Raw genomic sequence first — 16,636 nt, forward strand, 5'->3', positions numbered from 1 at the left:
TAATTTATTTGGAACTCATTTACACACCGAAGGTAGGTAGGGGCGAATATAATCTTAAAGATAGTGGCTTGATACACGCCTTGGAGCCTGTCCTATTTCTTCTTTTTTTTGTTCGAGTTTCGATCGTGTGTTCGAGATTTTCCTTACCAGAGTTTTGAACTAACAGTTAATGGTGTCAAGTGAAGTCATAATACACTAACTTGGTAGTGTTGTATCCATTTATGATGCTCAATCATTATGCAATGCTTGAAGAAGCTGCGCTGATAGATTCAGTCCCATTTTCTGGCCTTATCAAAGTTTTCTTCGGACTGATGCTGCTATTTATTTGTTCTTATGGGGACCAACAAAGAATAATTCTTTCCACATAAAATTGGATTATACCACAATCACGGTTGTCAAAATTTTATGGAATAAAATTATAAAAAAATATGAAAAATTAAATATGAGTTTATTAAAATAGTAAAATTTAAATAATAAAACCTATTAATTTAATTATATGAATTTTTGATAATTTTACAATTGAATAGAATTCAATTAATGGCGCTAATTCAATCAAATACATTACATAATATAGATAAATATAGATATGTCTGTCAAATATCTATATTAATATTTAAAATTTTGATTAAATTGGTGTCACCCTTAACAAGGGTTAGCTCAATTGTAAATTTACTAAAAAAATATTTTTTACTCTTATAAAGAGGTAAATATTATTTTGAAGGTAGTTTTATTTTATTTTTATGTTTTTATTTGAAATCTAAAAAATACATGCACATGATAGACATCAAACTCAATACATCATAAATTTTATCATTTTATCATTTCAAATAAAATCATATTTATTATTTTATCAATTTTTATAAATTTAGTAAACAATAATTTTCATTAAAAAGAAAAAAAAGATGATAAATGTGAAAGGGCGAGTGATATTTATTGTATTAAGAAACTTGGAATGAATTTGGCAAATTGAAATAGGCAGGCATGGGCCGGAGGGGGAGGGGGGAATACAAAGGATTATTATGGGACCCTTTCATTTTTATATTTCCTCAAATTTCGAGAGAGGAGCGTCTATAACCAGAGGCTTTTAAGTTGACCCCCCACGATCACTCCCCTTTTTACCCACTATTGCCTTTGTCTTCCCCAAACTCCTTTTTTGCCTGCCTCCCCATCTAAAACCCTAATTGCCTTTATTATATTTCAATTTCCTTCTTCTTCTTCTTTTTGGCTTTAGGGGTTTTTTCCCCTTCATTTAAAAAATTATTATATTGATTGACGTAACATTTTGCTTGCAACAAATGGATGGTGATTTGGCATTATATATAACGTGCCACTAACGGCTAAATATACTTTGAACTGAAATCCTATGGTATAAAATATATTTATTTAAATCTGCTAAATGTTTATTTCCAATCAAATTGGCCTCAATTATGATGTGGAAATTACGTGGCATCTCAATCATGCATCAAGGAAGAACCATCTTAAAATGAATGAATACAAAGCATAATACATATGTTAGTGCAAATCAGCCCCTAACACTTGTTTTCATCAGCCAAATCACAGTTCAAGTTAAGCAAAAGGCCGCCCACTGAAAACCAAACCAAATCAAAAAGGAATCTTATATTGTTTGATCTTCTAAAATTTCTTCTTCTTCTTTTTTTCCCTTTTGATGTCATTTTTCAACCCCAAGAAAACAAAGCTCAACAAGACTACTTTTCTTCCATAGCTCAACTCTCTAATATCCATCCATGGGAAGCAAAATATAATCCCACCTTAGTTCTCATCTCTTATCCATGCTCTAAGTTTTCCTTCGAGGATGGTTCAAAGAAAGGTGCCCAACAAACTCGGTAATGGAATCCAAGGTGATCTCCTTAAAACAGAAAGGCTGTTGGGAAGCCTCAAACCATCATATTGTCAGCACCAAGCAACTGACTTGAAGAAAAAAATGAAAAAATCAACGTCAATTAAGCTCTCAGAAGGCAGTCTAAGATCATCATCACCTTTGAGGAAAACCTTTGCACAACCTGGAAAACCACCACCTCTCAATGTTCTTCCAGCTGCAACTCCACAGAATAAATCTGTGATCAAAGCTGTCGATGGATCACCAAACTACATGAAGTCTACCAGCAGTTCCAAGGCCAAAAAGGAGAGTTCTCCGGTAAGTTCTCTAGCTGGTTCAGATAGCAAGAATCTACGTAGAAGATGTTCAACCGGTTCTATCAGCTCTGATTCTTGTAATAAGGCAGCTGGTGCTAGAACTCTAACAAGGACATCTAATTTGAAGCTGGTGAGGACTTTGACAAAATCTCCTACTTTCAAGCCGGCTAGAGCTTCGGCCAAAAAATGTTCCAGGGTCGCTTTATGTGCAGATATGAATGTACAGAGGGCTACCTGTTCTTCAACTTTAAAGGATTCAAAGTTTCCCTCATATCTCATGCTGAATCATGGGACTGAGTCTGAGGGAACTTCTATTATCAAGGTCTGCCCATATACTTACTGTTCCCTTAATGGTCATCACCATACTCCTTTGCCTCAATTGAAATGTTTCTTAAAAGCAAGGAGACGTTCTATGAAAACCCAGAGAAGCATGAAGATGGAAGCTTTGAGCCCTCGTAGAGTAAAGCCTTCTGGTGATGGAACGGAGGGGGGTGACGAAGAGCCTGTGGTTTTTGCTGACAGGCCCACCAGCAATGGAATGGATTTGGATATCTCCCCTTCTCATTTGATGCAAGGGGGAGCCATGGATTTCTTCATTGAAATCTATGCAAAAAACAAAGGAAATGACGCTGAAGCAACCCATGGAAGCACACAAATGAAGGCCAAGGGAAAGGATAATCCTGGATATGACAATGAAACAGGGGTAGAGCTAATTTCAGATAGTTCATCTGAAGGATCACCAGACTCTGAGATTGATTTTGATGAAAAAATTGAACATTGTGGTGACATTATTTCCAAAATTGATGATATCAGTGAAACGCTCAAACAAAGAGACGCAGATGAAGAATCTAGAGGAGTTCTTATTAAAGAAGAATCACCACCCTTGAACTTAAAAGGTGATAAGCATGAAAGCGTTTCAAAGGTTGACGTGGACCATGCTATGTTTCAAGTTATTGATTTGGAGTGGGAAGAGTGGCAATTTTCTGCTTCAGAGCCTGATTATGAAGCCCATTCTTCAATGGAATCTGATTTGGATACTGGGGATTCGTCAGAAAGTCATAGGGATAATCTGTGTGATGAAATTCTGATCAATTCAGATGAAAGTAACAGCAACACTGCAAAGGAGGTTTCGGCTGATGGAGCAGAACAAGCCTTTGAAGAAACCTTGAGCTACAACCAAGTTTCCTCCGCTGAAGACATGTTGGAGGTATCGGTAGCCATGGAAGAAGAAAACACTGAAACATATTTGATAGGCATCTTTACAACAGCTTCTTCAAGAAAGAAGTTACATGAGGAACCAACACCAAGCAAGGAGAAAATGCTGGAGAATGGAGTTCCTGGAACAGTTAATGATGTTTCTGAAGCACTAGAAGTTCCTGAAAACATCAGCACTATTGATTTGAATGAAGAAGCTTTTGACTTAACCGAGCAATTTCAGCTCCACTCATTTAATAAGTTGAAGCAAGATGAAACAAATGAAGATTACAACATAGTCTGGAAGCCGGGGGATACGGAAGCAGATCAGATTGACACCAGCTGTGATTTCTGTCCAGAAAATAAACTTCCAAGTGGTGAAACGGGAGATAAAACGGAAGCAGAGAAAGTAGCTTATTCCGAATTATTGATTGGATTCCTTGGTTTATCTCATGTTCTACCAAGGGCAGACGATGAATTTGAGGTAGAAGACAATGAAAGGTTTTCAACTCGAGATACTGCTCTAGAGAGCCTTTTTTCCCAGAGTCAAGATCATCTGTCAGATAGCCAACATAAGAATGTGCATGTTGTAGACAATCAGAGTGCCCTAGAGGAAGATCAAGAAGAAGCTAAGTTAAAAGTTCCTACTTCCATGGATCCAGAGAAGCATAACGGTTCAAGGATGCATAAAACTCGTTTAGCTGATGGCAGTGAAGTTGGAAAAATGGAATTCGAGGATAGTGCTACTGCTGGATTGGATGTGGCAGAAACATACCCTGCAGCAAATGATAAAACTAAAACCATCCCCAAGCCAAGAAGCAAGTTCTCCTTCACTAGAAGCAATGCTAAAGAAGAAGTGCCTGAAAATCATAGCGACAGAAAATGGACAATTGGGTGCAAAAGACATGAAGATAACTACGAGGAGAAAAAGAAATTCAACCTGCGAGAACCAAACCTCTTGCCTGTTGTTCCAGAGCCAGATGCAGAAAAGGTTGATCTCAGGCATCAACCAATGGATAAAAGGAAAAATGCAGAGGAATGGATGCTCGATCATGCACTACAACAAGTTGTCACCAAACTTGCTCCGGCTAGAAAACGAAAGGTGGCATTACTTGTTGAAGCCTTTGAAACAGTCCAGCCAAGAACTAAATGTGAAACTCATTTGAGGCAAACTTCAACAGGCTTTGGCCATGGACAATCCATTCAAGCTTGTAATTGATAATGTTATAGAGGTAATTAAGTAACTCATTATTCCAAGTCCATTCCTTGTTATTGTTAATTAAAGGAAAGGAGGCAGTTTCTCCTAAGTTATGTGTCGAGAGGAGAGTGCCTATTTCAACTACTAGAATTTGTGTACTTTCAACTGGATCATATCTATCATTTGGAGGTCTATTATGTCTATTTCTAATGCTATGTACTACTATGATCACCAGCAATATCAAAAATCATCAAATGCTTTTCATGTACCGTTTCTAAACATGTCAAGCTACAATTGCCATACAAGATTTTAACTATTATTAGGATTCACATGCAAGAGTAGGAACATGGATATTTAGTTTTAACAAAATATTTAAACATTAATATGCAACGTGGAGGATTCCATAATATAATCATTATCAACTATATCATTCTCCTTAAGTCCAGGATAATCAACAGATTAAGAGAAAGGCAGTACAAACTGAGGTAAAATACTGATAATGATAAAAAGCAAACATACTGGTTATGATAGATCCAAATGCAGCATAGCATTGTAAAAATGCTTAATACAACTTGCAACTGTCAAGCACCATATGCTAATACATAAGACAGGCCCACATAGAATGCACAGAAAACAGAAGTTTGGAAAACGATTGTTCATTAGATATTTTGGGTCTTTTGGTCATTACATAAAAGAAAACTTTTATATTTGTACAGGTCTATTAGAAACTACATGTGCCATTAATAGTCAACCTTGTATTCATGTTCACATACAAACAAGAGCTAAGCACTTTTTAACCAAATATTCAAACGCTTATTCTAGTTCTGAGCTTCATGGATGAAAACAAGAATTCACATTCAGTTTCAACAACGATCAGGAGTTGAAGCCCCTTGATGGAAGAATTGTACTTTGATTTCAGGAGATTCAAGAAGCAGTGATTGGAGCTTTGTACTATAAGTTCCCAAACTAGAAGAATTTGAGATATGTTCTTGTGCAGCACCTACACTAACACTAGCCTCAGTAGACCCGCTCTGTTCCACAGCTTTCTTTGTCAAAATATCATCATGGAACAACTTAAGTGCATCTGTAGCTGAAAGCAAATTCACAGATTCATATAACTCCTGGAATTTATCTCTATTCTCTTGTGTTTCAATCAATCTCTCCCTCAACTCATCCGGAAGACAAGCCAATGCGCTTTTAAAGGCAAAGATACACATATACACAAGAAAAAGAATAAAATTTGAAATAAGATTCAGAGTAATGTCATGCAGAAAATGTATAAGAAATCTAGATTCTAGACATAAAAAAAGAATGACAAATTTTATCCCCTTCTTCATTGTACCTGGTAACACCTCTTGCTATGCCCCAGTTGTACCCTATGGGAATTGATTGCTTAAAGCCAATATTAAAACCTTCTTGTGCGGAAGCTTCTTTCCCTGCTATCAGCCCATCACGATAACCAATCTAGAAATTCTCAATATAGAACTGACATCAATTACTAAACAAATAGTGGAAAAAGAAAATTCTGAATTGTCAGTACCGTGTGGAATTGGTCATGCCTTCTCTTCCATTCACGGTCTAAATCAGATGTTTTATCTAATTCCTCATCAGAACCACCCCATAAAGATCCATCTTCATCCTGGATGTCCGCCTTATTGAAACCTGAAAACATATAAAATAACAGCACTACTAAATAATGCACAACTTTTGGGTACCCATGGAATTGGTAGCATTAACTAATTACCATTGGTACTCGAAGAACGGTCTAATTGTAAATTGGATAGGTGCAAACTTTCTGAATACAGCTCTTGAGCAAATTTATCATCCATTTCACTGTAAAAGCAATAAAAGAAATTACTTTGGCATTTCATCAAACACCTTCCGACAAATGGATTCGGTTCAACATTTTTTACTTGAATCCAAACAAATAAAAGCTAAAAGTAAAAACAGTGGCAGGCTTTGTCTTTGCTAATCCAAATTTAAAATTAAACAGAGTCTCACAAGAATCTTCAAATTCTAACAAAAAATTTTAAAGGAAAAAAACTTGAAAAACAAACTAAAATAAGAATACAGCAACTCAAAATAACGATTTTCGAAGCTTACCTATAAATCAGCCGCCGCCTTGTTTGAGTTCCTTTATGAGCTCAGTTAAAGGAATAAAGACTATCGAGTAGAGAGAAAGATTATTTGGCAAGAAATTTCTGATTTTCATTCCGACTTCCCCCCCCCCTCCTTTTTTCTTAATTCTGTTATTTGGGCTTTTTTGGACCTTAAATTAGACTATTAGACAAACCATTTAGACCATAGCTTATCAGGCCTATTAACTACTTTTAAAATTTATACTTTTTATTTGAAATTGTTAAAAAAAAAAGTTCTTTTTTAAGGTAAACTATCAAAATAGTCACTTTTGTTTACCTTAGATTAGATTTTAGTCACTTATATTTGAAATGTTATGTTTTAGTCACTTACGTTATCATGTTGTAACATTTTAGTCACTGAGTCGTTAACGGTATATCAGTAAGTTGATGTGGCAAGTTAAATCATCATTTTTAACGAAAATTTTAGGTTAAATTCTAAAATTGATCCCTATATTTTCTAATTTTGAGTAATTTAATTTTTTTCTTTCATGTTCTTTTAACTTTCTTTTTTTTTCCATTCTCTTTTGCTTCTCCTCTATTTTCCTCCCTTTTTCATTTCTTTTAACTTAGTTTTTCTATATTTTCCATTTGTTAAAACTAGTCCACAAGCTCTCCTCACTCGAAAAAGTTAAATTTTTTAAAAAAGTAAAAGTATAGGGACTAGTTTTAACAAATGGAAAACATAGAGAAAACTATGTTAAAAGAAATGGAAAATTGGGGAAAACAGAGGGAGAAGCAGAAGAGAATGGAAAAAAAAAAGAAAAAAAAAAGAAGGAAAGTTAAAAAAAACATAAAAAAATTAAATTGCTCAAAACGAAAAAATACGGGGACTGATTGTATAAATTAATCTAAAATTTTTGTTTGAAATAATGATTTAACGTACCACGTCAGCTTACAGTTACACCGTTAACGGCTCAGTAACTAAAATGTTACAAAGCGATAACCTAAGTGACTAAAACGTAACACTTCAAACATAAGTGACTAAAATATAACTTAAGGTAAACAAAAGTGACTATTTTGGTAGTTTACCCTCTTTTTTTTTAGTTTTAAATATTAATAAAATAATAATTTGAACCAAACTAAATCTATACCTACCTTGTAATAATATAATCCAAATTCCATCCTAACGCATAGACAAACGTAGGTGCTGAAGGCGAAATGAAGAGAAATACAATAGAGCTTTCTAAGATGTTATCATATGTAGATTGTTTCTTGTAAAAAATAAGATGGCTACTGATTGAAAATGCGCAGGAAAAGGTAAAATAATTAATGTCAAAATCAAATGAAATGAACTGGTGATGATCAATAATTGAGGATCATACATGCTACGTCCCCTTAATGCCTTGAAAACAAGCTTTGCGATTTGGTCAATTCCCTTAATGCAGCATGTGCATGTTGATTGAATGATCCTAATAGGACTTTAGAGCCCTAAATGGGCTGTTTTATTTTTCTCAAGCTGCCATCATGTACTCATTAATTGCTTCCTTTGCAACTCAAACTCCAACAGCAGCCCAAGGAAATGAATGAGATACATGTTTAAAATTTTTTCTCAAGTAACTATAGAATGAAAAAGTCTTTCATATACATACAAATTAAACTACAATCAAAGGAAGAAAGAAAGAGACACCTAGGAGGAGGGTACAGGGCAGGCATAAATAAAATGAGTCGTAATCCTAGCGTCTAAACCCCCAGGCTGATATTGAATATAGAGGTCTTTCTTGCCAGCACATAACCAAACACCCATTCTCTTCTTTCATCTTATAACCATCGTAGTTATTGGTCTGCAGCAACCTTCCTGCCTGCAACATGCCATGGTAGCTTAATGGCACCCTTCCAAACCCGGCCAATTCAAGTCTCAGGATCCATTTCTCCAGCTTTTCATGTCTCTCCTTTCTCTCACCACCCTCACATGCTATAATATTCTTAATTTCCTCTCCGAAAAGCATCTTCTCAACCTTTTGTCGCTCTATTGGTGCTCTTGATACCGTAGACTCTAAGCAGTCAAAGAGCGCAGCATAGAAATTCAATGCTTCTATTACCCTCTCCATTAAAGTAGAACCATTATGGTTGGACTCCTGCTCGGTTACAACCATTACTTTCGGTGACAAGGCCCGAAGAGCGGCTAGAAAGCTCCCCATTTTTGGAGCTGGAGCTAGGGATGATGGAGAAGATGCTATGTCAGAACTTGGGTTGTATATATGGACTGGTTCTTTCTCAAGCCACTCTCCAAAAGTACGTTGAGTCATCTGCAAAACTCGGGTCTTAGACACCGGTGGGGAGTTAAAGTTCCTTCTAGGCACCTCATCATCAGTTGCCAGGAGAGAATGAAGCTGAAGGACCGAACTGACCGCAAGAGCTTCTCCGGTCTTGACACGCAAACTTTCTAAATCAAGATTCTCTAACTTGCAAACTATTGGGTTAAACTGAAATGGAATGTCCAATTTTTCAGCTTCTTCTGTTAACCTAAGTGCCATTTGCTCTAACACCTCTTTCTGCTCATGGATGCCTGTAATTCTCAGATGCGGTGGCCCTTCTGGCCTTGCACTAAATGTCTGAAAAAGATTGATCCATTGAGCAGGCTCACAGGAATTTAGATCTATAATATGAACCATCTTCTCTCCCTCCATAGCCTCTACAATGGCCTGGTTTGTGATAATATATGCAAGTTTTAAGAAAGGGCACAGCTCAAAGAACAGTTTTTGAACAAGAATTTCGTCGGGTACCGATGATATTTTCGTGGAATTGAGGGCTTTGTGAAGGCCAGGCCATGCTTTAAGCATTCTATTAGCAAGTGCCTCAGTGAAGTAAGCAGCAATTCTTTGCATGGTATCTCCATCGGGAGAAGCAAGGTGGGATATTTGCTCTAAGCCAATATTGGCATTCTCAAGACTACCAGCAGCTACATGGTTTGCACATGCAACAAGAAGACGAATCAACCATAAACCCCTCTCCTCAGGTTTGAGCTCCCATAGCCATGGGAAAGGGGATCCTATACCAGGAGAGGGTGACATCCAGGGGAAGAACTGAAGTGGTGATGAAGTCACTGGGGATGGTCCCTCTGGAATCATATCTCAGGCCCTCCTTAAACAAACTGAGAAACAGAGGAAAATCCATGATCAAAGAAAAAAGAATATTTAAGCAGCAAAAATCAAGAAACACAGACAAGGGAATTACCAGTAAAAGCAGATCAAATTCTCCTCAGGAAAAAAAAAGCTGATCAAACAGAGAAATATATTAAAATCCCCAAATGGGCTTTGAAATTCATCAAAATCCTGGAAGACCCTTGGAAAGTTTTGAGAAGAGTAAAAAGGCGGGGTTAGTAATAGTTGGTGTGGTGGTCTAAGGTTTTTGTTGGAAAGTGAGTGAATTGGAATTAAAGTAGTTGGCTTGAAGGGGTTTTTGTAAGGCAGCTTTGCATTGGGCAACAAAACATGATGTTGGTTTTGTCCTCAATCCTCATTGTTTTGTTTGTCTTTTGGAGGGTTCAGAAGAATATGGAATTTCTTGAAATACATATACAAGGCATTGAGATAGAGCCCTCTGTGTGTGTTGTCGCGATGTGAAGTGGAGCAGGCCAAAACTTGTTATTATGCTCAATCACAGTACAAAGCCAAACATGTCCTACCAAAGCAAAACAACACCCTTCCTTGTTGCTTAGTGAGTGGTGTAGTGGGAATGGCAAGGGTGTTTTCTTTTTTCAAAAACATTCAATTTTATCTATCCTCGATTTTTATTATGTTGCTTTGCATTTTGTATAATGTTTTAATTATTTTTTTCCAAGATTTCATTTATGTATTTTAAACATCTTATTTCGATTTAATAATTTTAATTCAATCATTAATTTTATAAGTATTTTTAGTCATAAGGTTGTCAATTTATCTTTATAAACTCACGAGAGCAACTTTAACAACATATCAAACAAGGACAATTTTATAATTTTTTTCTAAAGAGTCAAAAGTAAATTATAAATTTATGGAGGGATTAAAATGTAATTTTATTATTGTATTAATTTAAAATTTTACAATTTTTAAAGAAATTAAACTATCAATTTACTAGTTTTGAGAGGGATCATAATTGAATTATAAATTTTTAAACAAACTAAAAATGCAATTTTTAAGAAAATTTTACTATCTCTATAGTGATTAATTGGAAGATGGAGGCACCTACAAAATTAATTTAATTGAAAAAGTTTTTCTCATGTTTAATTATGCCATATAATAGTAAAAATTATTAGATTTAATACTCCAAATCAACTTCTTCTTCTTCTTTTTTGCTTTTCAAAACTCAAAGGGCATATATACTAGAGGGGGGAGGGGCTTCTTCTAGCATTAGGACAAAGAGAGGAGGAAATTTCGAGAAAAGCCAAAAGTAGATGAGAAGAGTTTCAACTTCAAGGGGGATGGTGTGATCTTAGTTTGGAATGTGTCTTATCCTCATTCCTCGTTTCCCACAAAATGTTTTAGAATTGTCATGGAATGAGGGATTTTTAATCAAATTAAATAAGCCACATAATCATGGCTTAGTGATTAATCACACCATCATCTAATTGATTAGCTAAATTTTGTTAGTGGGAAATCTGATGTCCACTTAACTCATAATCATGTTTTGTTCTTTTTGTTGTACCCTTCTTTACCGTCTTCCGTTTGGGCAGCAAGAGTGTCTGTCTTTATACTTGTCAAATACATGCTCCAAAATCAAGCATAAGAAATTAAGGTGGTTGAACACGGCACTTTTAAAGCGAATCATTTGGTACAAGAAAAATAAGTAAATGGACATTGCCCAATCACCAGTAAACTCCTTTAACCCTTAACTCCTAACTCCATGGACATCTAGATATAGGTTTTGGTTGCGTCTTTCAACTTCCTACTTGTTTTCTTCTATTTGAATCTAATGTGGTTGCCCATATTTTGACGGTTGGCACTATCATCACTTTCCGGTCATTAAGTCAGTGAAAAATATATGATCTTATGTTTTGCCTCCAAACTCAGTTTCTTATTGATTGTTGGTGTAAGAAATGATTCCACAGTCTACCAACCAGCGTTTGATAACTAGCTTATTTTGTCCGTATTTATATTGTGGTCTAACAATGTGCATACCTGTACCTTATCCTATTTTTCACCGGTAACATAATCTCAATTATATTGTTTTGAACTATCAACAACTTTATATATAAAAGTCAAATTCTAGTATGGGTCTGAATTTAGTCAATGTATTTTAATTTAATAATTTTTAGTTAATATAAATTTTTTACATTTAAAATTTTTATCTTATAATTATAAAATCAATTAATTAAAATTATAAGTCTTTTTTGTGAGTATAAATAAAAAAAATGAATTAACATAACATTGCACATTTTATAATATGTTAGACGATAAAATTTTTAAAAATAATATCATATAACTTAAATTAATATTTAAAAAAATCTCAACTTACTAGGTATATTTAATGTTTTCATTTTTGGTTGATGGGACAATTTTTGGCATAAATCCTTCATTCTTTGTGTTTTTCTGTAAGACATTAATGTAAAACATGTATAATTATTTACACCTCATTCATGCAACTTAACATGTTGTTCATGCACCAACCATTATAGTGGAGGAGTATATTAATTTTGAAGATATTATTTGTCTATACACATTTACTACAATAATTAAACATAAAATAAAATAGGTTTAATGACAAATTTGGCCACTAACATTTACATGTTTTGTCAAAATAGTTTTAATTATATTTTTGAGCCTTTTTTGGCCATTAACCTTTGTTCTTTTTTTCAAATTGCTTTTTCTAATAGATTTGATGAAAGTATCCTTAAATAAGTTAACGAGATGATGTGGAATTTCATACGTGGAATATTTTTAATGAGATGTAATTTATTACTTAAATAACCCAATAAAATAATTACATGTGGAAAATAATAAAATAAATAAATAATTCATGAAGTTAAAAAAATAAATCTTAATTTAAAGAAAATAAACGTAATTATCTACAAAAAAAAGTTTCAAAATGAATGCACACATTCAGTATTTTCGGTTTGATTTATTAATTATTTTTCTGAAACCTCTCTGTAAATAAACGTATGCATTCATTTTAAAACTTTTTTTTAGATAATTACGTTTATTTTCTTTAGATTAAGAGTTACTTTTTAAAATTTCATATATGATTTATTTATTTTATTATTTTTCACATGTAATTATCTTATTGGGTTACCTAAGTAATAAATTACACCTCCTTAAAAATATTCCACATCATCCAAGTTAATTTTTTAACAGTATTTTTATCAAATCTGTTAGAAAAAGCAGTTTGAAAAAAGAAAACAAAAGTTGTCGGCAAAAAAAAAAAGCTCAAAAATACAATTAGGGCCATTTTGACAAAACATGTAAATGCTAGTGGCCAAATTTATCATTAAACCAATAAAATATAGTAAATACAAATTTAAACTTAAAATTAGAAAAATAAATAAAAGCTTTTATAAAAAAATAAAATTCTTCAAAATAAGCAAAAATTTATCTTTTCTCTTATAAAAGAAATCATGTCAATAATTAAAAATTATCAATTGAAATTAATTTATTACTAATTTATATATTAAAAAATGAAAAATAATAATACTACCAAATGTAAAATTATATTGTTATGGTGGAAGGGGAAGAGTGGTTAGAATGAAAGAAAGCAGATGAAATGATGTGTATTTTGAAGTTCAGGTGATGTATTAGATATTTACCATCTTTGAATTTGTTTTGAAGCGGAAGCTTATAAATATGTTAGTGATTATTTATAGGTACACTTGCTATCTTGATTTGGAAATACAAAACAAAACCCTGATTTGACCATGAAAATGTAACCCCTTTTCCCTTTAATCGCGTGTCAATAAAGGTGTTGGTGTTGAAGTTTAAGTCGAGCCAAAATATAATATTAATGTATTTTATATTTGTTTGAGTATGATTCGGTCTAAAATATGAGTTTAAAGTTTTGTTTGAATCCACTCATATTTATAAAAGCCTAACTTAAACCCATTTTAGGCCGTCCATATTATTTTTAATTTTTTTAAGAATATTTATATTATATTTTTTAATATTTAATAATTTTATATATTTTTATATAGTCATCGTAACATTATTTTAATGTTTACATTAGAGTAGTATTATATATTTAGTATAAATTTATTTTTAGGAATAAATCTCAAAAGTATACATGAACTTTGATTTAATATGCAATTGTATACATAAACTTTAATTTGGTGCAATTATACGCGTGAAACTCCAATTGTGGTTCAAATGTATACTTGAAACTTTAATTTTGATTTAATCGTGCATGTTGACACCATTTTTTTGATGAAACGGGGTCGACTTGGATTTTGAAAATAAAACGAAAATGGGAGTCGCCACCAATCTTTTTTGATGAGGTGTGATCAGGTCACCTCATAATTTAATCATTTTAATAAAAGTTTAAATTTACTAAAACGATAATTTTTGGTCTACAAAATCCAGAAAACGGATTCAGGAGTCGGTTACGTACGAGGAAGGATTAGCACCCTCGTAATGCCCAAAAATTGGTATCTAGTTGATTAATTAATGTCTTTATGCCGAAATTTGAAAATTAAAAAAAAACAAATTGAAATGCAATCCATTTTTATTGATGTGCATCTACAAATCGTTCGAGTAAATTTGAAAATGAGTTAAAGACCTGCTTATTTCAAAGTAACGAAATGTTACGCCCGTAAGTTGGGACGCGATATTTGAAACTTTAGAGAATAAGCTTGAGTTTAATTTTTATTGGAATTTCATGTTTTTAAAATTAAAGGGAAAATTTCATCATTCAAGTTTAATGAGAAAGATCGAAACCCTGTAAGTTAGGGTACGGCTTCTCGAATTACCCAAAACGCGAAATGTTGCCGTATATCGAAATTTCTTTGATTTTGAAGCTTAAAAAGGGTACTTTTCTATTTAGGTTTGACGAGAAAATCGAAACCCCGTAAGTTAGGGTACGATTCCTCGAATTACCAAAATGCAAAATATTGCCTTGTCGAGATTCCTTTCGTTTTTGAAATCTTAAAAGGATACTTCATGGTTTCGATTTAGTGAGAAAATTGAAACCTCGTAAGTTAGGGTACAATTCCTCGAATTCACGAAACGCGAAATATTGCATTATTTTAAAAATTTCCTTTTGAATGATAACGAGTAAGATATTTGAAGTAAGCATTTATCTTATTTTAAAAAATGATAAAGCAATCTAAGTTGGATAACTATGTTGGGGTTTAATTTACAATAATGACATTAAATAATAATATAATAATAAACATGAAATAACGATACATGGATAAAATTATACAAATGTATGACAACAATATGAAAAATACGAGTAAACTAATTATGGTATACATAGTGACAATACACACTCAAGATATATTATTTGAAAACTAGGATTAATAATCAAGGATGAGTGAATTAAATAACATATATAACAATTTCAAAAATAAGTGGTATAGGGCAAATTAAAATAAATAAAATGTAGAGCAAACTTAGAATAATAATAAATGAGTCTTGAATAAAATGTAGAACAACCATATACGAAACAATTTAAAAACATTATATATGAAAAATTTTAAAATAACTAATAGCATATATGTACATATGAAAGCATAAAATAAGGAAAATCTTAAAATAGATAATAAATAAAACACAAAAAACAGATAATAGTTGAAAAAGGTACAAAATGATTTTAAAGTAACTAGCATATATTTAATATATTTTAACATGAGGTAAAATAATGTATAAAGTACTTAATCTATAAAAAACATGAAATAAATAAAAAAACATTTTGGAAACGAACAATATAAAGAAATTTCAAAATAAATAACATAAGAAACAATTTAAATTACATAATACATATAAATTTAAAATGGATAGTGCATACATATATATTTGAAATAAATAAAATACTAGTCAATCTAAAATAGTTTAAAATAAAACAATATATAAAAGAGAATCTTAAACAATAAAAGAAACAGTTTAAAAATATATATATATATAAATTTTAATGTAAAACAATTTCAAATAAATAATAAATATAAAGGCTTAAAACAAATAATGATAAAATAGCATATATAAAAAATTAATTAATTAAACATATTGAGGACGTGGTTGAAACGGAATAAAAAAACGGGTCTTAAACTGCAAATACATGAATCAGGTGGCCAGGGGGACTGAAATAAATTGTGCTGAGGACATGGGGGACCGATTATGCAATATCCCCGTCCCTTATGCGCATCGCTTTGCGCAGGACCAGATTGGAACAGGCGCAAAGTTCTGTGGCCGAAATTAAGCGAAATAAAAGATTGTATCGAATGTACCGCAGAATTGGGGGGACAAAAGGCGCAAATTACCCACTAGGGCAAGAAGGCACAGATCTCCCCCCTCAAACGGCGCCGTTTTACAATCCATAAAAGCAAAAATTTTACTTCTCTTTTTGTTGTTTCATTTTCTGCAGAACGCAAGAAAAAATATAAAAGGGGGATTCCCTTTTCTCTGCTAGGGTTCCAGGCTTAGCCTTGGAACCCCGCCGGCGTCCTTCTTCTCCACTTCTCTGATCGCGCCTCTGCCATTTACAAATCAAACTAAAAAAAACCTAAATAATCTCCTCCTGCATGCGCCGCATCAAAAAAAACGAAAGCCCCCCATCCATTCAACTCCGATCCGAATGGAGGAGGGATTCGGCGACACACCAAGCCCAGGTAGGGGTGAGCATTCGATCGAATCGAATCGAAAATTTTCGAGTTAATCGAGTTTTCGAATCTCATTTTATCATCCTAACTTTATTTGAAGTTTTCTCGAATCGAGTCGAGTGACATGGAATTCGAATCGAATCGAATTGAATATATTTGTTCGAGTTAAATTTTAAAAAATAATTTTGGGTCCTTCTAACCATTGTCACCCATCGTAATAAAATTTGTCCACCT

General features: G+C 33.1%; 3 protein-coding genes across 3 annotated transcripts; 1 reads left to right on the forward strand and 2 right to left on the reverse strand.

The window, feature by feature from the left end:
• The first annotated feature begins 1,403 nt into the window (after positions 1–1,403).
• LOC107948748 (calmodulin binding protein PICBP) lies at positions 1,404–4,810 on the forward strand. The gene has a single exon (XM_016883387.2). The coding sequence runs from the start codon at positions 1,814–1,816 to the stop codon at positions 4,565–4,567; it is 2,754 nt and encodes a 917-aa protein (XP_016738876.2). The 5' UTR covers positions 1,404–1,813; the 3' UTR covers positions 4,568–4,810.
• Positions 4,811–5,046: 236 nt separating this feature from the next.
• On the reverse strand, positions 5,047–6,823 carry LOC107948754 (protein YAE1). The gene is made up of 5 exons (XM_016883394.2): positions 6,650–6,823; positions 6,291–6,379; positions 6,087–6,208; positions 5,889–6,010; positions 5,047–5,740 (listed from the first exon to the last, which is right to left on the reverse strand). Exons 2-5 carry the CDS (start codon positions 6,373–6,375, stop codon positions 5,410–5,412), a joined length of 660 nt encoding a protein of 219 aa, XP_016738883.2. The 5' UTR covers positions 6,376–6,379; positions 6,650–6,823; the 3' UTR covers positions 5,047–5,409.
• Positions 6,824–8,242: 1,419 nt separating this feature from the next.
• Positions 8,243–10,393, reverse strand: LOC107948739 (scarecrow-like protein 3). The gene is made up of 2 exons (XM_016883374.2): positions 9,859–10,393; positions 8,243–9,775 (listed from the first exon to the last, which is right to left on the reverse strand). The coding sequence occupies exon 2, from the start codon at positions 9,750–9,752 to the stop codon at positions 8,358–8,360; it is 1,395 nt and encodes a 464-aa protein (XP_016738863.2). The 5' UTR covers positions 9,753–9,775; positions 9,859–10,393; the 3' UTR covers positions 8,243–8,357.
• Positions 10,394–16,636: the final 6,243 nt, after the last annotated feature.

This window comes from Gossypium hirsutum, chromosome D04 (assembly GCF_007990345.1).
Source record: "Gossypium hirsutum isolate 1008001.06 chromosome D04, Gossypium_hirsutum_v2.1, whole genome shotgun sequence".
NCBI lineage: Eukaryota > Viridiplantae > Streptophyta > Magnoliopsida > Malvales > Malvaceae > Gossypium > Gossypium hirsutum.

Excerpts from the sequence above, each read along its gene's own strand:
- LOC107948739 (XM_016883374.2), bottom strand. The coding sequence starts at position 9,752 with ATGATTCCAGAGGGACCATCCCCAGTGACTTCATCACCACTTCAGTTC.
- LOC107948748 (XM_016883387.2), top strand. The coding sequence starts at position 1,814 with ATGGTTCAAAGAAAGGTGCCCAACAAACTCGGTAATGGAATCCAAGGT.
- LOC107948754 (XM_016883394.2), bottom strand. The coding sequence starts at position 6,375 with ATGGATGATAAATTTGCTCAAGAGCTGTATTCAGAAAGTTTGCACCTA. Across the intron at positions 6,209-6,290 it reads CCGTTCTTCGAGTACCAATG|GTTTCAATAAGGCGGACATC; the intron begins GTAATTAGTTAA and ends ATATGTTTTCAG. Across the intron at positions 5,741-5,888 it reads ATAGCAAGAGGTGTTACCAG|CGCATTGGCTTGTCTTCCGG; the intron begins GTACAATGAAGA and ends TGCCTTTAAAAG.